Below are 23,770 nucleotides of genomic sequence, written 5' to 3' on the forward strand. Positions count from 1 at the left end.
GTAGTTTGTCTATCCTGCTCTATTCTGTCCTGTGTGCCAGAGGTTCTGCCTCTTTGCAGTCTGTTCATTGTCCCCCTTTTGGGCCCTTCACAAATCCTACTAGCATTGCTGCCTCCTATAGTTCATGGAATCCCTTTCACAACCCTATTACACCATTATAATAGCTAAAATGTAAATCAACAATTTAAACATTACCTGTAAAAGATTACAAAGAACGAAGATGTATTTGTTATAAACATACATATTGAGTATATGTTGTTCATATTGGAATTTTTCCACTATTGATATAGGGGTCTGCATTCAGTACCCAAGCATCTGAAGCATACAATCTCTTTGCAACAACTGCCATTGGAGATGGACTGAAGCTTTGGGACATGAGAACATTGCGGTAGGTAAAAAGTTTTGAATAGAATGCAAAGGATTTTTTTTCTGTAAAATTACATGTAGACACCAAAATGCAATAGTGTATATTATTGTTTTCTCAATCTATCCAGCTGGCAGCTAGGCATTTGCATGCAGCATGTAAAACTGAAAATTAAAATCTAGAATAACACAGTGAAGCTGAACATTGTCCATAGTATTCAGCCTTTTTCAAACACTCTTACTTTGTTGATCTAGAGAGGAAGGCAAAATCAATTTCATCTACTGTGACCTAATCTGATCTGACCCACACATGACCTGCCACTCCCAGTTTACCCGATCATTTCTGCTATTGCTGCACCCTTAACCTTATATGCTATCCATTACTACCATAAAACCAAAAGTGGCATCATGATAGCCTGGAATTGATGTTGTCATAATCCCTGAATAGTTGTTGTACAAGGGTGGTGAGGCAGAGAAGTTTACTGTTAGACCCTCAACCGACTGATCTGACCCATACATGCATCCAAAAACCCTTCTGGCAGCTGGCAAAATACCTGCATTTTTATAGATGACCCAGTATAGGAATGACAGCTGAAATGATCACTTATCATTGACCATAGATTTTACATTTAATTTCTTTTGTATCCCAAGTTATCTAAAATCATAATATTTGGTTGTCCATAGGTGACCTTTATTCTGGGAATTTCTTTTTCTAAAGGGACCTGTATTCTGGGAATTTCTTTTTCTAAAGGAAATTATTATTTTCCATTCTGCATATATTCTGCTTATACTGTATGTCCTCGAAAACTATTCTAAATACAAAAATGTTTTGTAATGACGTTGTACATATTTGATACAGTTCACACCACACAAGTCTCCACCCAATAAACAACCTATTGTTTCACCTTAAGCCCTGAAAGTGCAGATCCCTTCTTTGCTTGTATATATTTGTTCACATGGATCATCTTCATTATGTACACAAATCCACATCTATATACCGTAATGGCAATGGCATGGGGCGGGGGTTGCAGGCTTTTCCTGCTGCAGTAGTTTTTAGTAGCCCAAAAAAAGATGGTCATTAGTGCTTACCACATTTAAAGAAAATTAAACTTTAGTGTATAACTAGCATTTATTTTATTTCTACCAAAGTACATAACCTGCATAATCTTTTGTAGATAGTGGTAGTAACATTGGAGATTTTATGATTCTTTTACATTTATATACAGAGAAAAGAAAAATAAAATCAGTAGCTAGAACTGTCATCACATTTTTTGGCTCATTAATGCTTACATTTTAGTAACTAGTTCAGTGTCCGTGCACCCAGGTAGGGTTCTTTTCAGAAATGAGCCCCAAAGTTTCAGAAAGCTATTTATTTTATTATAACTTGTTAGCAGATTCCAGTATTGCAACTCTACCATGCAATTTATCTTCAGGGTTTGGGACTTTTAGGGTTATCTCTGCCTCTCCATAACTCCCTCCAGTTTTAGCATGCTTCTGTAGGTGCAGATATATACCACTTTATTTTTCAGTAAAATCTCTTTACGCAACTTTGATATACAGAGAAAAGAAAAATAGAAACAGTAGCTAGAACTGTCATCACATTTTGTTATGGTGAATGTTAAAGCAATGATATCATCATCTTATTCTGGATATCCTGCAAATAATCTCCTTTTTCTCGGGTAAGGAAGCTTTTAAATTTAAAGAATATAAAAAAACTGCTTTGACAGATTTTTAAGTTTCCTATAGGGAGTAGTTAGACATATCATATATCTTCCTTATATCTTAGTAATGTAAACTATTGAAAAATACCCAAACATTTAAGCAAAGTGTAACAATAATTATTATAGCCAAGAGTTGAAAATATTAGGGTGTCCACAAACACATATTTCAAATAGAAAATACTTGAGTACTGCATCTGGAAAGAGGGATCCCTCTCTTATGTGTGCTTGACCACGCCACCCGATTAATAAGTATCAGGGGCGTGGAAAAGCAAATAATTGGGATTGCAACTGTGCTATAAATAACAATAAACACTAAGCAATTAACGACAGGTCTGTCTTAATTGTATGCGTGATATCCACATCTGCAAAGTGCCTTAGAAAAATAAAACAGCGTGAGTCATGTTAATCCAATATTAGGTGTCAGAGAGGTAGTCTCAAAGAGCAAGGAGGCGTGCAATGTTTAGGAACTTTTGCATCAAAGATGTTAAATAGGTGGGGCTAATAAGCCCAGCGAGTTCTGTAGACCCCAAAAGATGTCGATATTGGTGGTGTAGTGAGGCCCAGTATGGTAGCTGAGTGGAGACTCAGACGCAGAGTCAATGTATAATGGCCAATGTTCAATCCAAATGAGTGTGTATAAAAAGAATATTTAATCCCGTAACATAATTAGTGAATCAGCGATCGCAATGCTGCAAAAGTTAGTTCAGCACACTGTTGAAACTGTTTCAATCCCCATTATTTGCTTTTCCACGCACCTGATACGTAATAATCTGGTGGTGTGGTCAAGCACACATAAGAGAGGGATCCCTCTTTCCAGATGCAGTACTGCTTGGTTTTAATATGTTTTTAACCATTTCTTCATGGCATGGTTGTGAATAAATATTGCCTTTTTAGTATCCAATTTTGGATTATTTGTAATGTAAACTATACTACTTCGGGAGATTTCAGCATCCACTCATTGTCTTCAAATCATCCTACTATATTGTAACTCATTATACTATATGGTTTAGTATTTTAAAATCAGTTGTTAATTGTGTCCTGATTTTACTGTGGTTGGTTGCTAAAGAACTGGGTTAACTCAGATTCTGCAAAGGTATTATAAATACTCTGAGTACACCAAATGCCTTTCAATATAAAATACCTGTTAAATCTTATTAAGTTGTGAAGCAGTGGTTTAACAAGGGTGCCCCAAACCCCCTGCAAAAAAGTCTTTGGGGGTCTGGCTCTCTCTCCACTCGCCCATCTGTAACCCCCACTCCCAGGCTGCTCATGTGGGGAAGCAGGGCCCACGGTAGTCGTCTCCCGTGATTTTGAGGTCTGTTTTATTTATGGTTATGCCACTGTTGTCAAAGAGTTAATTTTAAAAGAGAAGGTGCTGAATGTTGAAAATAACCCACCCAAAATAGTCATATTTTCATCTTTTTTAATATATTCTTAAAATATGCACTTATTAGCGAAACCATACATAGTACCATTAGTCATTCCCTTAAAAATGCACTTTCACATTATTAATTATTTGGGATGAAAGCTGAAATACCACAGTACCTGCCAAAATCACCCTGATGCTTCCCATTGACTAAACTGAGAACTGCCTGCAAGTGCCAGTATTGAAGGTTCTTGCCTGAAAACACACAATGGAGTGTGTATGGGTTAAGAACAACCAGTAGTAGTGCATACAGATATTTCAGACAGCAAAGACAGTTTTTGGTCCTTTTGAACCAAAAATTACTGGCAGAGAAAATGCCCCCTATGTCTTCAACCTTAAAGGAACAAAATTATTGATTTTTAATTAGGTTTTAGGTTTATTAATGTTGAATAGAACATGGAATTCTCAAATGTATCAACAGAAGCAGCCATGATTGCTCTGATGAGGTAAATTCATCCGCAGACTCTAATACCTCCAGTTTTCATTCTTGTTTTTTTTTATTCTGTTACTTATCTTCATTTCTCTGTCTTGTACTTTAAAATGCTATCTGATTCTTCCTATAGAGGCTGTTTTGGTGTTCTTATTTTATAGCTTATCATTCTATTCATGCATTATTCATCTTCCATTCCTGATTCCAAACCACTTCCTGGTTGGTACTGAAAGTAATCTCTAGCAATCGGCTAGCTGTTTCAGTTCGACTTCAGCTTGAATAGTTTCAGAATCAAAACTTAACTAATTTGTTTGCAAAATGTGTACATAAAAATGTATATATCTAACTCTATGTAACTACAGATATAACCCAAATAAATAACCCTAATTTGAAAAAAAGCCAGTCAGTAGGAAATGAAGTGCATTGGAGAACAGTAGGAAAGTTGAAAGGAGAAGAAAAATTAGGGGAATTTGGTAGAAGGCTTTAGTACAGAGGTATAAAGAAAAATAGAAAGCAGTGAAAAGAAGTGAGGAAACTAAAAAAGATAAAATGAGGAAGAATACATATAAAGAGAGTGAAATGGGAAAACAAAAGTGGATTGGGTGAAAAAAAGAATGAAAAAGGCAGAAGAGATGAGAACAGAAAAGGACAAGGCTGAGGAGACCGTAAACAAAGAAAAAAAGTAAAGAAAGGCAGCAGACAAAGTGAATATGAAGAGTGGAAATTTATGGTGGAAAGAAAATGTTTATAATGTTGTCATTTTGTACTTTTACTTTTTGGCTCATTAATGCTTACATTTAAGTAACTAGTTCAGTGTCCATGCACCCAGATAGGGTATTTTCAGAAATGAGCCCCAAAGTTTCAGAAAGCCATTTTTTTGTATTATAACTTGTTAGCAGATTCCAGTACTGCAACTCTACAATGCAATTTATATTCAGGTTTTGGGACTTTTAGGGTTAACTCTGCCTCTCCATACCTCCCTCCAGTTTTAGCATGCTTCTGTAGGTGCAGATATATACCACTTTATTTTTCAGTAAAATCTCTTTACACTACTTTGCTGTATATATATTTGTTTTAAGAATGTCTTCAACTGTTTCTTCATGTAATGTATAGAATTAATTTAGTGTAACTACTGTGTATAGAAAACTTTGTGTTTGTGTTTCTTTCAATAGGTGTGTTCGCAAATTTGAGGGACATGTTAATCGTTGTCAGCCATGTGGAATAGCTATTAGTCCATGCGGGAGGTTCATAGCATGTGGCTCTGAAGACAGAAGTGTAAGCAAAACATGCTTTATTTACTGTTTTGTTCATTTTGCATATGTGTGTTTTTCAAACTGTAATTTTTAGGCTTTCAGTATTTGTTGATATTTTTTGATTTGTCTGCACATTCTTTTGTGTCACAGTATTTCATGAACAAAATACAGATACTTCATGCTTGGATATAAGATATATGTAAGGGAGAGATTAAATGCATTTATTAACTCAAGTTTGCAGTTTTAACAGTGAAATGAAAATGCTTTCAGGAAAGACAACTTTAAACAGTTCCCTAGCAGGTTACATAAAAATGTCTGCACCATGTCTAACAAGCAGAAAACTTAATTGCAAGCAAATCCATATCTTTTAATTTTTGTTTCATTAACCACTGCTTCTACTCCTCTTCCCCCAGAAACCTCTGGCATAATTTATGGACAGTACTGTCCAACCCATGTGATGTCTGATCCTCCTTTGTCACCCCATCAGTGCATATCAATAAACAGAATTAATAGCTGCCTGTGTCTTTGTAAGCAGTCTGATGCTCTGCAGCATGAGCAGTTAGTGATCTGTGAAAATATCTTAGTTTGCTGTATTGTAAAATGTAAACCTCATGTAGCACAGCAGTGCAAAGCTCAATAACACAGGGAGGTATTCCCTGTTTTTTTACTGTGTGGGGATGGAGCAAGAGATATGGTCTGGTGTAGCAAGGTGGCATGCTGAGCAGGTAACTGGCATATCATCAATATGGCCAAATACAGCTTTTCTGAGGTTGTGAGGAGGTAATTCACACTAGAAGTAACCCATAACTTAACCCATGGGTAGGCATTTAAGGTGTACAAACAGCTTTGTGTTTTTTTGTGCACAAATGCACATTTTTTAAAAGTCTCATTGCCCACCAGGAAATGGAGGTAAATTTAAAGCCCAAGGTCACAGGCTTTTACCCAATGGAAAAGAAAGGGAGAAGAAGTAAGCACAGAATGCAAAATGCAGAGAATCAATTAATTTAAATAGCAGGTAACATTGAATTCAAAGTTCAGCTGCTGGATTGACAATTCTTTTTGTTCATAAAGTTAAACAATTTGCCTCCACTAAAATTAGAACTCCATTCTGGTTATTGAAAAATGTATCCAGTCATCAGAATATACTAAGAAATGTTTTGCTATTTTCGTCACCTTGTCCAGAGCCACATACAGTATATACACTCCAATATGGATGAGGCCAGTTGGGTTATATTTTTTTAGGTCATCAAATTGGTTATAAATTTACAGCATTCCACCAAGATTGTATCTATTACAGGATCAATTTTTAAAATAGCAATTTTTATATGAATAGAGCTTTTATGGTAAGGAACTTGGAGGTTACATCTGAAATGTAGAATAAAGCTAAATGTTATCCCAACTCAAATAAAGATATTTTATTAATCTGGACTCGCACAAGCTTTGAACCTGCAAAGCTGTGAAATTATTATTTCCTAGACACCTGACAGGACATCAACCATACATCTTCTAAGAGACACAGTCAGGTTTTACACAATGCATTGATACCAAGGACAATTAATAGGTCACCATATATTTTTAGAGGGGAAAAAATGGATGATACAAAAGATAACTTCCCTCCATCAGGATTCTGGTTCAAGCAGTGCAAAAGTTTATCTTCATCTGTGCATTATTTTCATTTGAAATATAGTTAGATGACTTACATATACAAACTTTAATATAGCTAAATGTTAACAATCTTAATTTATTGAGAATCCATATTCTTTCTTTTTATTTCTTGCGTCAACAGAATATATAACTTTAATAATATTTTTCTGTAGGCATACATATATGACATTCATTCCAATACATACCTGCAAAAGCTTTCTGGACACACACAGACAGTCATCAATGTAGCATTCAATCCTTCTTCACCACAGGTATGTGTAAGTAGAAAGTTCATTTTCCATTTGAAAAAGAAAATGAAAAATGTGGTACTGTTCATTGGAAACACATTCTCAAGATGTTAATGACATGCATATTTTCCCTTCCACTAGAAAGTATGTAAGGAACAAATGAGCATTCTATTTAATTATGAACTGAAACTCATTAATTACTGAATCCTAAACCATAGAGGTAAATTTCTGATCTCAGTAGAGGTCTCAGTAAAAAAAGAAATTCTCAGTAACAATTTTTTTGAGTTTTGTGAATTCTTGGGTCTGTTAAATTATCAGATTGCTTTCACTAGGAATGAGCAACCTATTAATCTGTTAAAGATCCAAAGTTTTCTATCAGTACGTTAAAGTTTAAAGGGGTGGTTTCACCATTTTAAAAATGGACTGTGTCAAAACTAATGTGTCACATGTATGACTTAAAATTATGAAAGTGCACATGCATATAAATTTAAAAATATGTTGAATTCAGTGCAAATAAATGATATGTATGCTCCCTGGGACTGATTATATGAAAACGTAAAATAATGCATATTATCATAATATTTTTGTTACATCGAACGAGAACACCCAAAAGTCGATCAACTGATCAACATCTTGATCAATAGTTTTGTGAATTTTTCTTCGAAGTGAAAAGGGACAGATTCAGTAGTCACTAGTAATGCTTACTGCAACTTAGATATAATTCATATCATGTGCTATTGTGCAAAAAAGGAGGAAAACCCCAACATGGTCACCGGTATTAATCATCAAATGTAGGGCAGTTTAAAGGGTGCTTCCTTTCAGGCACGCCTGGGTGGATTCATAATGCCTGTGTTGGACCATCAGCATGGCACTAGACACAAGGGGAATGTGGTAAGCCTATTTGAGGTAAATGTTATCCTGGTCCAGGTATGGACACGGTCTTTCTGATCCTGCTTGTATGTTGCCATATCTAATCCCTTCCCTGAATATTTGTGCTATGCCTGCCTGTTACTTTCTATGTCCCAGTGCATTTACCTTTGCCTTCTAATCCTGCTAGTTCTGCAATGCATTGTGTACCTTGTCTTGTCTGCCAGTAAACCTACATTGCAGAAACTAATAAAAGTTCTTTAAACCTGTCTGTATCCCACTTAGCTTCCATCTTGGTCCTCACTTAGTGGTCAAAAATGATGTTTGGGTCCTTTCACAAGGCAACCACACTCCAAACACTATCACTATATGCTCTTATCAATACACTTTTTTGAATATCACAAATTCCCAGTGTTGTTGGTCTTCTTGGTGTGTTATTGTTTTATTCATTTCGATACTCACATACATTATATGCAGTTTGAATGTGAATGGCAAAAAAAAGTGAATTGTTACTTTTGCAGTGATACATTTCTACAAGTGAAGCATTTTTTTGTACTGGAAAAATCTGTTTCAGATTAGTACAAAAAAACCCTTGGCTTTCATAGTTCTTAAATCAGGCTTTGTATTTGCATTGCATTGCATAGTTTCTGAGATTTCACATGCCTATTAAGTCTGTTTGCCAGACCTTTAAGTCTTTGTTTACTTCGTTATGCAATTCATAAAGTTATGGATATGTATTTTAAGAAAAGTAAATGTAAGAAGAACTTTTTTTATTGTCTGCCTATCCAGGTAAGATTTATTGCACCCACCTTGTATATTTGATTCTGAGTCTAAGTATTTTTAAAAGAGACAGTACTGTGGGTGAATAGTTGCATCGTTTTTGCGCTCAATCTATTCGAATTATTCTATTTGTGCTACTAGTCGAGGAGCACAAAAAACTACTCGAAATTCGTGCTTTTTTCCTTCTATTCCTTCACTCGAACTTAGTGAATGGGCCCCCTAAAGTGCCATTATATTTAGGCTAATGGCACACAAGGCAATCTTGACCACTTTGGCCAAACACTTTTAACAGTCTGACACTGCTTCCAATATAAATATAAAGGGAAATCCTATATGGCAGTCCTGACATTGACAGCAGAGCACTACGCAAATAGGTTCACTTTTAGCATTTCTGTTTTTTTTAACAAGATCAAGTTTAGTAAACAGAGCACATTCAAAGGCAGTACATGGGGTGGGCAAATATTTGCAAATGCACTCTCTAGACTTGCACGTCCATAATAAAAGTCATAATTAGTATGTATAGTAAGAGTATTAATACCGGCTTTAGCATTTATGAATGGTGATCAGCCTGTCATTGACAATCACTGTCGCACTCTCATAGGCAAAGCATTTCCAATACAGGTATGGGACCTGTTATCCAGAATGCTCGGGACCTGGGGTTTTCCGGATAATCGATCTTTCCATAATTTGGATCTTCAGTCTTGTCTAGTCTACTAAAATTTTAACATCAAAACATTAAAAAAAAAACAATAGGCTGATTTTGCTTCCACTAAGGATTAATTATATCTTAGTTTGGATCAAGTACAAGATGCTGTTTTATTATTACAAAGATAAAGGAAATCTTTTGAAAAAAAATTGGATTATTTGGATAAAATGCAGTCTATGGGAGACAGCCTTTTAGTTATTTGGAGCATTCGGGGTACTGGATTTCTAGATAACAGATCCCATTCCTGTACTAGAATACTAGTTGTAGAATGCAGTTCATTGTTAATGTCAAGTTGCCTGATTAATTGCATGGACAGAGATTTGACAAAAGCTTCTTGACTTTCAGTTGTAAATTTATTTCTCAACAAAGCTTTTGCGTTTTTTTTTATTTGAAGTGCATAGGTTTTCCACTTACCACTCACCAATAGGCCAAAAATTCTTAGTTGGTGAAATCATTCACACCACCTGCCTAAAAACAAAAAGAATAATTTCTCAATTACTGGTGAATTCTGATGCTGTTCCTCAACAAATATCATAAAAATGTTAACTATGATTAAACAAATTCATTGCAGCTGTGTTTGATATGTGTGAGAAAAAATACAGAGATGACTTTTGCCTTTAAGTGTTAAACCTTTAGCATTTTGTTAAAGTTGAGTAATAGCAGGACAGACAAATTGTACAGAATGCAGGTGCTGTAGTTGAAATCAGCATGTACAGCTTTAATTATCTGTTTTCCTTATGAGGAATATTATGTAAGATGTTAGTCAAGGAGTAAAATTATTTTAAATCACTTTCACCAATCTAATTTATATATGTTTTCAGTTATGGAAAGATTAGAAAACCGCCAAGAAAGCTTTTTGAATGAAATGTAACTGAATTATTTTGAGGTCTCCAGTATTAGTTAGTGCCAGTGAGTAAACAGCAAAACAAGGGGTGATTATTTTGAATGCTAGGGGCTTGTGGCAGACAGTTTATAGCAGCTAAACTGTGGCTAAAAGTTATGCATTGCTTCAAGGAAAGAATTTTTGCAAGAATTTAGATTTACTCTAAGCAGGGAACCCTTTGATTATCCTAGTCACAGAATAAATGCAATACAAAATAAATATAATATTTCTAACTAAAATGTGCATATTCTCTTTTCCTCCTATCTTGTGTCTAAATGTTGATTGGAAAAAGAAATATAAATTCTTCAAAGGAGCAACCATTGGAAGATTCCATTTCTTCTGTTGACTTTTGTGAAACTACCATTATCTGTGGTTACCATTTGATCAACTGAATGCCTGTTGTCCTATATAACCCTCATATGCCACAGAACCTTACAGAGAACTTTATTGGTACACATACACTAAAAAATGTCAGGGTAGAATTAAGTTTAAAGGAACCCCGCACCCCCCATGAAACTGTACTTCATTTTGTAGTCCAGTGGCCTTTATTTTAGATTGCAGAGCAATTAAAGTTATTTAATAGTCCTATTAGACAATGTCAGGTACTCATTAGGGATTGCCATTCAAAGTAATCCCAACTCCAGATCAATCCCAGGGCCTGATCATCCTTGTCTTGATTAGGACTGCACAAAAATGCATACAAGTCCCATTAATGGAATAATAATAAATCATAAAATGTTTATTAAATTGTTCTCCTTTGAAATCTGTTTAAAAGGGGTTGATCACCTTTAAATTAACTTTTAGTATTATGTAGAGAGTGATATTCTTAGACAATTTGCAATCGGTTTTGAGTTACTTTGTTTTTTATTCAGCAACTCTTCAGACTGCAATTTCAGCAATTTGGTTGCTAGGGTCCAAGACGAGTAACAAAAAGTAGCAATAACAATACATTTGTAGCCTTACAGAGCATTTGTTTTTAGATGGCTTCAGTGACTCCCATTTGAAAGCTGAAAAGAGTCAGAAGAAGAAGGCAAATAATTCAAAAACTTCTTTCAAAAAGAAAAAATGAAGACCAAATGAAAATTCGCTTCGAATTAGCCACTCTATAAGATACTTAACTTAACGATTATAATGACTATAGGTATCTGGGTAGGTAGTTCAAGTAGCTGCATATGTGGTTTGAAATAATTTTGCTTATCTCTTAAACAGAGAATTTTGTTGCTATTGAGACACATTATATCTGTTTGATATGTGTAGAAGTGCTTTCTATAGTTTATGACTATTTATCATAGCATGTTTTTAAGGATGTAACCCCAGAGAAAGTAGACTGTTTTATATTTCTGTTTGCTGAAAGTACAAAGGACCTAACCCAAAAATATTATTAATGATTGCTTATATTGTTTTCAAATCCGATGTTTTATGGGAACTGTTTGTTCCTCCCCCCACTGAGATTTGCTGCATATATGCCTAGCAATTTACCTTTAGCTTTAATGGATGAAAGGCTTTTTTTGCTGACATAGCAACAGTTATCTTTACAGATAATTCCTGCAAATGTGATGTTACACAAGTTTGGGCTCTTTGTAGTGAAACTTGTTGCAACATATAACGCATCATTAGAACTGCACTGGACTGTTGGGAATCATGGCTGCTATACATTTTTAGACCTGAGCAAATTTGTTACTCATAGAGTGTTTTCTCAGGGGAAGAAAGATGTTTTGGATATGAAAAATTACTTTATTATTGCTTGTCACATTGAGGAAAAATTTGATTTTTGTGGGGTAGCTTTAACACAGTTCAATGTCAGTAAATTACAGTTTTTTGTACCTAGATGCATAGTTTCCATCAAGTCACTGTCGTAGAATGGATGGTTTCTTTTTTTCATTGCATCATATGCATTCTTAAATTACATTTAGAACAAAGTTTTCATCATTACATGACAAAGAAAATAACATTTTATATACTCCTTAGGTAACTGGTGGAAATAATCAGTAATCCTGTCATGAAGGAAAGAATATGTAGTTGAAAGCTTGTCTTGACATACTGTTAACTGCTAGATACAGCAGCAAACAGCCATTTTCTAGAAAAATGCACTAATGAGCAAAGAGAAATGGACAATAATAAACTGCTAAGTACAGGATGTGTGCGGGTGGAGAGGTGTGTGTGAGGTGCACATAGAGAGGGGGTCCAGAACAGCAAATGGCCAAAGTCAATTGTATTTACCACAGCTGTGTCTGTCCTATGCCAGGTCAAATATTTTTGTTGAAGTTCAAATGTATTTCAATAACATATTATGGGGATTATTTATCACAGGTCAAATTTTAGAGTTTTTTTATACCTCAAATGAACTCACAATTTGAATGGTTTCTCACTTAAGAAAAAACTTGAATCAGCAAGTTCGAATTACCAACCCAAAAACTCGAATCACTTGAATTGATAGTTTTCAGGGCAAAACCCTCCGGAAACATGTTCAAATGGTTCAAGGGACCTCTGCCTTTAACTCCAACATGACCTCGACATGTTTTAGATGGTGTATTTTAGGATTTGAGCGATTTCCAGGGTCAGGGTATAATAAATCTCGATTTTTTAAAAAAAAATTGTTTTTTTTTTTTACCCTAAAATTAGATTTTTAAAACCTCGAAAACTAATTTTTATGGAATACACAACTCGATCTTTAATAAATAATCCCACATGTGTCAGTCTCAAAGGGGTCATTTATGTCTGCTGCAGTCAGTTGTGCATAAAACCCCACTCTTTAGGTACTTGCATCAAAATGCAGTCTTTGAACTTCTGTGTATTTGCTCTGCGCCGATCAGTCCCTGCCTCCCATTCTGAATCAAGTGCAATTGTACCTATTGGTGGAGTGGAACCATGGAGCTACCACCGCTTTGGGACCAGATAGAGCTCCAGGGTTCCCTCAGCACCATTCATCAATAGGTGTAGCACACATATGTCTAAAGAATTGGCCACCCATGTGACTTTAAACAGACTCACAATTGCAATCGGTTTATATCAGCTGAAACGACCCCTTGTAATTTAGCGGTATAATCCTATGTATACCATTTAGATTGTTAAAACCTATTGAAGTTGATAAAATAGCTGTGCATTTAGCATTAAGGGGTATGTTGGAGGTAAATATCACCAGTGATGTTGCCCTTGGCAACCAATCCTATCTTAAGATGTTGATAAACACGCCCGTTAAGCAAAAGATGATGTGCACATAGTTGGTTGCATATGTAATATACTCTGTGCTCTGCCTATTCTATATTTCCATTGCTTATACAATGTCACAGTTTCCATAAGCTATAAAATATCACCACTGACAGGACCACAGTTTGGACCATATTCTGTTAAACGTAATGGACAGTATTAACTAATAACAGGAGTCCACCTTCAAACAAACATTTGTACAGACACACGGGTAACAGTTAATCCTTTTCTGAAACTGTAGTACCTGGAAATTTAGATTTGGTTGGGATTATGCATTGGATTTTTTGTCAAGAACTTTTTGTACGTAAGCAGAATTTAGTCAGGATACATTTCTCTAAAATCAATCTGAAATCTTAAGTTTATAAAAGATTATTTATGGCATCTGGAATGCTTCTCATTATAACAAAATATGAAATTACATTGATTGAAGGTGATCTCTAGATTTTGTCTGGTATTTTTAAGATCATTATTATTTCATCATAGTCTCCAAAGCCTATCGTGAGCCTATGATTAAGTATCTGAGTGATATGAAATGCGTAAGGCTGTATCCTTGTGTACATAGTTACATAGTTAAATTGCGTTGAAAAAAAGACATCAAGTTCAACCCCTCCAAATGAAAACCCAGCATCCATACACACACCCCTCCCTACTTTCACATAAGTTATATATACCCATACCTATACTGTCACGGTCGGCACCCTAAATTCAGAACCAACCCTGTTCTCGGCTCTTGCTTCTGCCTTTAACAGCCGCCTTTCACCTCGGGAGGAGCCCTCGGCTAATTGGATGCTGCCAGGTCTTAATAAGAGAGGTGCCAAACGAGAGGTTCTGAACGAGCAAAGGGGCACCACTGTAAAGCAAAGTCTTTTGGGCAGACAGTCACAGTACAAGTCAGACAGGCAAGGGTCAAACCAGGAGATCAATCAGTAAGGGGTTCATAAACAGCGAAGTCGATAATCAGGCAAGGGTCAGGATTCAGAAATCAGGAGCGTCGGTAGCAGGCAGGGGTCACAACAGAGAATCAGATTTACAGAAGCACCAGGAAACTCAGGAACAAGATCCTTTAACGGGCAAGGCACTGCAGCTTCTAATGCGCCTTTTAACATTTTGAATTTTGCGCCATTGCGCAAGGGCGCAATCACGCCAACGTGATTGCGCACAGAAACTTCAGAAGTGCGCGCTGCGCGCACCCTAAGGCAGTGCATCGTGGAACACCGAGGGAGCAACAACACCCGCTGGCCCACTGGACCACCAGGGTGAGTGGCCATTACATATACTAACTATAGAGTTTAGGATCACAATAGCCTTTGATATTCTCTCTCTCCAAAAAATCATCCAAGCCATTCTTAAAGGCATTAACTGAATCAGCCATCACAACATCAACTGGCAGTGCATTCCACAACCTCACTGTCCTGACTGTGAGGAACCCCCTAACTGCTTCAAATGAAAGTTCCTTTCTTCTAGCCTAAAGGGGTGACCTGTGGTACGGTAATCCACTTTATGGGTAAAAAGGTCCCAAAACTGCACTGCATACTCCAGATGAGGCCTCACCAGGGACCTATAAAGAGGCATAATTATGTGTTCATCCCTTGAGTTAATGCCCTTTTTTAGACAGAACTTTGTTTGCTTTAGTAGCCACAGAATGACACTGCCCAGAATTAGACAACTTGTTATCTACAAAAACCCCTAGATACTTCTCATTTAAGGAAACTCCCAACACACTGCCATTTAGTATATAACTTGCATTTATATTATTTTTGTCAAAGTGCATAACCTTGCATTTATCTACATTGAACCTCATTTTCCAGTTTGCTGCCCAGTTTTCCAACTTAGACAAATCACTCTGCAAAGTGGCAGCATCCTGCATGGAACCTATAGTTCTGCACAATTTAGTATCATCTACAAAAATAGAAACAGTACTTTCAATGCCCACCTCCAGGCCATTAATAAACAAGTTGAAAAGCAAAGGACCTAGTACAGAGCCCTGCGGTACTCCACACTGGTCCAATTAGAAAATGTTCCATTTACCACCACTCTTTGTAGTCTATCTTTTAGCCAGTTCTCTATCCAGGTACAAATACTATGTTCCAGTCAACATTCCTTAATTTAACCAGTAACCTTTTGTGTGGCACTGTATCAAATGCTTTAGCAAAGTCTAAGTAAATCACATCCACTGCCATCCCAGAATCGAGGTCTCTACTTACATTCTCGTAAAAAGAAATTAAGTTAGTCTGGCAAGATCTATTACGCATAAAACCATGCTGGCACAAACTCATAGTATTGTGATTTGCTATGAAGTCGAGTATCTTATCCTTTATTAACCCTTCGAAAAGCTTTCCTACTTTTGACGTCAGACTAACTGGCCTTGTGTACTGGAATAAAACTACTTATGATTTGACAAGTCTGTCTGGAAGATTGGTCTTTGCAAGTGCCTGCTCTTTTTCTGGCAGGATATAGCAAAAATACTATCAGGTGCTACAAGATGGTATTATTTATTTAAATCTTCAAAAAATACACTAAAGATGGCAGCTAACACCAGCAAAACTCCATAAGGTTATTAAAGCATGCTTACCTCTCTGTTGCCGAGGATGTGGAAGATCTAGCACTTTCTTTTACATGTGGTGGCATTACCATTACAAACATCAGCTCATAGTCACAGTGTTAATGATCATGAATGAGAACCTTTAGCTCAACATACCACTGAGATAGCTTTATTGCTGCTACTGCTGGACCATGTATCTTAATATAAAAATAAACACCTGTTCCATATATTCAACGTTATTTATCAATGTCCGATTTTATCTCATTTTTTGCTACAAACTCCGATCAAATCCACTTGGGTTTTTTACACTTATTTATTATTACATTTTCTGAAAATTTGCTTTTGGGAAAAAAATCAGATTTTCATAATTTTTACGATTTTTTCACCCAAAAACTTCGGGTATTGCTCGAAACCCAGCGCACATCAAAAAATCATTGTGACTTCTCCCATTGACTTATATGCAACCTCGACATGCCTGAGATGCCAGATTTTCTTATTCAGACTTTTCCATCCTCGGGGTTTAATAAATTCCAAATTTTTCAGGATTTTTGCATTCAATGAGTTTAGTAAATAACCCCCTACAACAATGATTATAGCAACATATATGATCTGTTCTATTTTTCTATCAACTATACTTATATTTTTTAATATAAACTTTGACGTTTCACAGCATTAGCTGGGTAATTAACTGTTCTATTCACATATGCTCAGCAGTTTTTCCAATATATCTGTGTTCAGGTACCTCCCAAACTTTACTGTGTGACGGAAATAAATGTGCGGGGATACAGAGCTCTTTTATTGTGTGCATATGAGATTATTTGTATATGTTTTATCAATATAGATGAAAATCTCATGTTATGCTTAAATACAAGTTAATTAAAAGTGTAACAAGAGATTAAAAATGTTAATGTTACACGCAACGCAATCATGCGCAAGCGCGGGGGGGTGCTTTGGAAATGCCGCCATCGGCATCTATAGGATGCAGTTTCCAGATAAAGAAGCAGACTTGGGTTGGCAGCGACTCAAAAACTTTAACATACTGTATATCTGGCACAATCTTTGTGCCTATTTGGAGGGTAACCTAGACAAATTCTATGAAATTTGGACATGGAATTATTCACACTGAACAAATTAATCTAGGCAACCAATCTCATAAACTGTACTTTAAATTGTCCTTTATTTGGATTTGATTCTATAATATTACTCTCCTCTCAATAATCATGCATAAAAAGGAAGCAAAATGTGGGGGCTCATCCCCATGCTTAGCAGCATTTTTGTTGAAATAATCCTTGTCCCAATTTTAACTTTGTCCTAATTTTACATTTTGCTTGACCACAAGGACAGAGAATATATGTGTGAGTAATGCAGAGGTTGGTACATACACAGATACTGATAGCCTTTGTGGCTGTTCTAACAGAGAGTTAGTTTTAGGAGACTGATGACAAAAAATATATTTTGTGCAACAGAGGATCAGGACATGGCTCATTTCCAGACCACAAGTCTGTCTATTCAGAAAAATGTCTTTACTTGTTGTGTTTCAGAAGGGCATTTGGCCAGAAAAACCCATTACTGTTATATGAAGAAATCTACCCAATGCAACTCGAATTTAGTTGCTGCTTCTATAAAGTGATATATTTAGTTTTAATCTCATATATGGGATTTTTCTTCTTATTGGAGCAGAGAACATTCTTTGGCCAATTTAAGAATGACGGCATTGCTGCTGTCGTGTATGACAGTTTGGTAAAACTTTTTAAAGGCACTGTAAACTCAAACATTATGCCCCATGACATGGATTGCATGTTTTGTCACTCAACTAAGCAAATAAAGCTATGAGCAAAGGGCCATTGGCATGCCATTTCTTCAGTTATTGCCATAGCCAACGACATTCTATTGTGGAGGATTCGCATGCACATTAACAGGATAAAAAAAGTGTTTAGGCAGGGTACGATATGCACACTAAATTATAAACAAGAAGCAAAGGAAAAATCCTCATCTCCCATTTATTGGCCCACTTCATCATAGTTTCTTTTAGTAAGCATATCTCAAGCTCTGATTTCACAAATTGTCAGCTTTTGATGGAAAAACTAAAGTGACATTAAATTTTTATTTTTACATTTAAAGATAGTATTTTCCTCTGTCACTAAATTATGCATATTGTGATATGCATTTTGATTGCAATATCCCTTTAACAGCCTGCAATATCCCTTTAACAGCCTGTCCTTTACATTTTCATCCGCTACTGATGCTAGGCTTACTGGCTTATAACTTCTAAGTTGACATTTTGTTCAGGATTTTATTTTTGTATCACAGAAATGTACCTTCCTGTACCCTTTTTCTACTTTTAGGTGGTTTTACAGTGGTGTGGATGGGATGGCATTATGCAATGTGCTTTTTCACGTGAAAATAAAATACACCAAAATGAGTCTTTAGAATTAAAATGAGTCGTCTGCCCCTCCAATCCCTCAGTTCTTCCTTCATTCTCCTCTTAGAGCACTCATCTCCTTTTCTGTATTTGTTATCACCTTAAGAATGAAGCCTTGAATATCAGATCCAAAATGTATGACCACAAACAGAATAGGATTTAGATAAATGTTAGCTTGCCATTAATATATGGTTAAACTCTCTGGCATTCATATTAACATGTTTTGGCTAGAAGGAACAAGGGGTTTTATCTATTAATATGGATGTATAATTATAGAATTTACAAGGTTTGTGTCTGATTTATGTCTACCAGGAAAGGGCTATTTGCATTGAAAGTTAAAAGCATGTCTATTCAGTAGATTTGTGCCATGAGGACACGCCTTTAATCTTAACAATTTGGCTAAATATTTATACCTTTTTCATGTTCAATTGAAGCGTTGGTGTTGAGGTGGGTAAGAAAAGATAAGCCGAAACATTTATAAGGTACAAGGAGGCCAATAAATCATGCAAAGAAGCTATAAGGCAAGCTAAAATTGCTATAGAAAAGGATATTGCAGCAAGCAGTAAAAAAAATCCAAAATTATTTTTTAAATATGTTAATAGTAAAAAAATGAAGCAGGAAGGGGTGGGACCCTTACTATCAGAGCGGGGTCAGCTGGTTGATGAAAACAAAATAAAAGCGCAGATTCTGAACTCATATTTTTCATCTGTCTACACAAATGAGGAACCAGTAAGTGAAGGTTTCCTTCTTAACACTCCCAATTCTAGTAATACAACTAATGATGCATGGTTCACACATGAAGAAATTCAAAAGAGACTTGAACATGTTAAGATTAACAAAGGTCCAGGCGGAGCTAGGATGTGAATCAGGGCAGACGCACAGAGCTAGAGCTCCCGTATCAGCATTGATCCTGACCCAATCCTTGCTCATAATACTGACCCAAATCCGACCTAAGAAGTCCTGGTGGACAACGGACACTCCATGATGCCATATAAAAGCACGGCGAAGTCCAGATCGGAGAATATCCAGAAACTATTTGGCAAACCGCACTGCCAAGATGGCGGCGGGAACGCCAGGGAGAAACCTGCGGACGACCTAAATAATGGCGGACCCAACTCCCCACAATCTGATTGCTCCGAAGACCACTCTGCGGAACCTACCCTGCAAACGCTAATGCTAGCGATATCCGAATCCAGAAACTCCTTAACATCCCAGATCTCTGACACTGCAGCCACGATGACTTCCAAGATGGAGGAAATCAAAGTGGATCTATCGCTGCTAAGACAGGATGTGCAAAAACTCCGTGAGCGGACGGCAGAGACCGAGAGACGGATAGGAGCACTGGAAGACGATGTGACACCAATGCAGCGCCAGATTCAACAACTACAGAGAGATCAACGACTGCTCATAGACCACGTCGACGACCTAGAAAATAGACAACGCAGGTCGAACCTACGCGTCATAGGCCTACCTGAAGGATGTGAAGGCCCACAGATGGAGGCATTCATGGAGGAATGGCTGAAGGCCAAGCTCGGGGCAGACACATTCTCTGCTCAATTTGCAGTGGAACGCGCTCACCGAGTGCCAGCCCGCCGACCCCCTCCGGGAGGCCCTCACAGGCCAGTGGTCATGAAGCTCCTGAATTTTAAAGATAGAGATGCCGCCTTGCGTGCAGCAAGGATCAAGGGAGAAATCATCCACGATAACGCCAGGGTCTCCTTATACCATGACTTCTCCTCCATGGTCCAACGCAAACGCAGCTCATTTACAGAAGCACGCCGCAGGCTGCGCATGTTAAAAATTCAATATGCAATGTTATTCCCCGCCAAACTGCGGATCACCAATGGAGACTCAACCCTTTTCTTCGATCAGCCAGAGGAGGTCATGCAGTGGATTGACACAAACCACCCTCCTGAACCAAGACAGAGATCCTTGCGACACGCTGGCGACAACAACTAAAGAACAGGCCGGATGATCGCACTACAAATAGGGCTCTAACCGATGCAAGATACGTACTTCTGACTGTGATTGACTGTGAGTATACTGCCATTTGTCCGTTACTTTGACTACCCACCGACATTAAGAGGAACACTTTTGTTTATGGCCTAAGGGGCGAGTAAATCCGTCCAACCTACCTAATATGCTAAAGTGGTAATATCTTCTACCCAGGCCCTGAAAACATTTTGCACTGATCCCTGGAATGGTCAGAGGGCAGACCACTTACTATATCTCTTCTTCTCCCCCCCCCCTTTTTTTTTTTTTTCCCCTCCCCTATATCTTATATACTTTTACTACATGGATGGTCGGAACTTTCCTGTCAAGTTGGGCAAATTACCCCTTTGTGTTTTTGGGGCTGAGACTGTGACTTAATAGTAACCTACCTTTACCTCTTTCAACGGAAGTTTGCAAGTTTGGGGAACAGGCCTGCTCAGTTGCAAAAGCGGGCAGGGGTGGGAAGGGACAAGGGGGAAAGTTATGACAAACGTACAGTTTGAATGTTATGTAGATAGTTTTGTAGGCACCAAGGTAACTGACAAGTATTTCAATGTACACATGCTGATCCTGAGTTATTTTCACAAAGATATCACATAATAATGTCTAGTATCAAGATTTGCTCCTGGAACGTTAGGGGTTTAAACTCAAAATTTAAAAGGGCGCAACTATTTCAATACATTAAAACCTACTCACCCGCCCTGTTACTACTACAAGAGACTCATTTAGTTGGACAGAAAATTCTCGCCCTTAAAAAAGCGTGGGTAGCACACCACTATCATGCCACTTTTTCCACCTATGCCCGTGGAGTGGCCATACTGGTTAAGAAACATGTCCTGTTTGACTTAATCAAGATCCACCTAGATACTTATGGAAGATACATTGTTATTCATTGTAGGCTAAATTCAACCCCAGTGACATTAGCTAACATATATCTTCCCCCCCCTATGTCAATGGACATACTTGAAAAGGTTTTCAACAAAATAATAGAATTCCCTCCAGCTCCTGTTTGCCTTATGGGCGACTTTAACTCCCCGCTAAACCCTTCGCTAGATAGGTTGATGTCCCAAGTAGCAACGCCCACTCCGCTGGCAAATTGGGCTGAAACAATGGGCTTGAGAGATATATGGAGGTGGAAAAACCCGGGTGCCAAACAGTTCTCTTGCCACTCAACTACCCACAACACGTTGTCACGTATCGACCTAGCACTGGCCTCCTCTGACTTCCTGGCATTAGTCTTAGAAGTGCAATATCTGCCCAGAGCCTTCTCAGACCACTCTCCCTTGATGGTAACGATACAGGCGGGTAGTGAAACCACCGATAGAATGTGGAGGCTTAGTCCACTATGGCTGAGAAACACAGAGGTACAAGAGACAATTAACCTAGAATACGCTGAATACTGGGTAAACAATAGTGATACAGTCTCGGTTGATATGTGCTGGGATGCATCCAAAGCAGTAGCTCGGGGCTCTCTTTCTAGGGCCATTAAAGGGGCAAGAGAGCACAATAAACAAAAGGTGGCGGATGCCACAGCTGAGCTGCAGCAGGCAGAGGCAACATTTGCAGCAGCCCCCTCGGATGCTAACCACACTTTACTAAATAAGGCTCAACAAGCCCTGGAACTCACCATTACTACCCTTACCAAAAAGAAAGAGCTTTATGCAGCTCAAAGGCTATTTGACCAAGGGGAAAAAGGCGGCTCAGCTCTGGCATACCTATCCAAAACTGATACACCGTCCACAGTTATCCCAAGAATAATGTCCGGCAGTGGGACTATCACCTCCTCCCCAAAAGAAATAACAGAGACATTTCGACAATTCTATGCTAATCTATATACATCAAAATTGACTTGCTCACAGGCAGACATTGCCAAATATATTGGGAAAATTGAATGCCCACAACTGGATGACCAACAAAAGGCCTATTTAGAGAACCCTATAACCCCTTACGAAGTAGCAGTGGCACTCCAATCCTTTTCCAGCAACAAAACACCAGGCCCAGACGGTCTGCCAGCGGAGTGGTACAAACAGGTAGCCAAGGACCTAATTCCTAAATTTGTACAAATGCTAGAGGCGGCGGCTGGGGAGGGGAGACTACCACCATCTCTTTACTCTGCTGTGATAGTTCTAATTCATAAACCCGGGAAAAACCCCGACTTATGTGAATCATATCGCCCTATTTCATTGATAAATACGGACGCCAAGCTCCTGGCCAAAGTTTTAGCCTCCAGACTACTGAAAGTTATAACATCAATAATTCACCCGGATCAGTCGGGTTTCATGCCAAATAAATCGACTTCTGTTAACCTGAGAAGGCTCTACACCAATCTACAAATTATGCATGAGAACATGGGCTCAAGAGTGGTGGTGTCCCTAGACTCAGCCAAAGCCTTTGACTCCATTGAGTGGCCATACCTGTGGGAAACACTAAAGGCTTTTGGTTTTGGACCCAAATTTATCAACTGGGTCCAGATACTGTATGCAGCACCCATGGCACAAGTCAGAGTAAACAATTCATTATCCCTACCATTCCAATTACACAGGGGCACTAGACAGGGCTGCCCTCTTTCCCCGCTGCTGTTCGCCCTAGCCATAGAGCCCCTGGCCATAAATATACGAAAAGCTCCAAACATAATAGGACTTCGATACAAGACTTGTGAAGAGCGCATAGCTTTATACGCTGATGACATCCTGCTGTTCTTGGCTGACTCTGGCCCATCATTACAAGCCGCCTTACATATAATACAAGACTTTGGTAACCACTCAAGTCTAAGGGTAAACTGGGACAAATTACTTATAATGCCAATTGATAACGCCCCTCCATATCAACCAACACCAGACAATACCTTAGTCTGGGAATCTCAGATAAAATACCTTGGAATAAAAGTGACAACACGGATGTCTAACTTTCAAGACCTTAATTTAAATCCGCTGTTGGCCAAATTCACATCAACGTCCACTCAATGGCAAAACCTGCCATTGTCGTTATGGGGGAAAATCAACATCTTTAAGATGATCTTCCTTCCAAAGTTTTTATACTTTTTCAGGAATGCCCCAACCCCAATACCAAAGGATTTTTTTAGGAAAGTCAATAAGGTATTGATTTCATTTATATGGGCAGGAAAACAACCTAGGATATCCTGGGAATCTCTCACGGCTCCACCTGCGTGTGGGGGACTGGGTTTACCGAACCTGTGGCTATACTATGTTGCGGCTCAAATGTCTCATGTCCATGAGTGGTTCAATCCAGACCCCGAAAACCCCAATATGCTCCTACATGCCCATGT

At 37.9% G+C, this 23,770-nt stretch overlaps 1 protein-coding gene across 2 annotated transcripts in view; it reads left to right on the forward strand.

The window, feature by feature from the left end:
* The window catches only part of wdr27.L (WD repeat domain 27 L homeolog), a 119,934-nt gene that overhangs the window by 84,975 nt on the left and 11,189 nt on the right, over nucleotides 1–23,770 (forward strand). The window contains exons 22-24 of one of the 2 annotated variants that reach the window (XM_041562748.1): nucleotides 291–388; nucleotides 5,113–5,215; nucleotides 7,011–7,109. In XM_041562748.1, the coding sequence (XP_041418682.1) occupies nucleotides 291–388; nucleotides 5,113–5,215; nucleotides 7,011–7,109 (300 nt within the window). Of the gene's footprint in view, nucleotides 1–290; nucleotides 389–5,112; nucleotides 5,218–7,010; nucleotides 7,110–23,770 lie in introns of those variants that run through there. The other variant, XM_041562749.1, reaches the window with a different exon arrangement.

The sequence above is a fragment of the Xenopus laevis genome, chromosome 5L (assembly GCF_017654675.1).
Source record: "Xenopus laevis strain J_2021 chromosome 5L, Xenopus_laevis_v10.1, whole genome shotgun sequence".
Classification (NCBI taxonomy): domain Eukaryota; kingdom Metazoa; phylum Chordata; class Amphibia; order Anura; family Pipidae; genus Xenopus; species Xenopus laevis.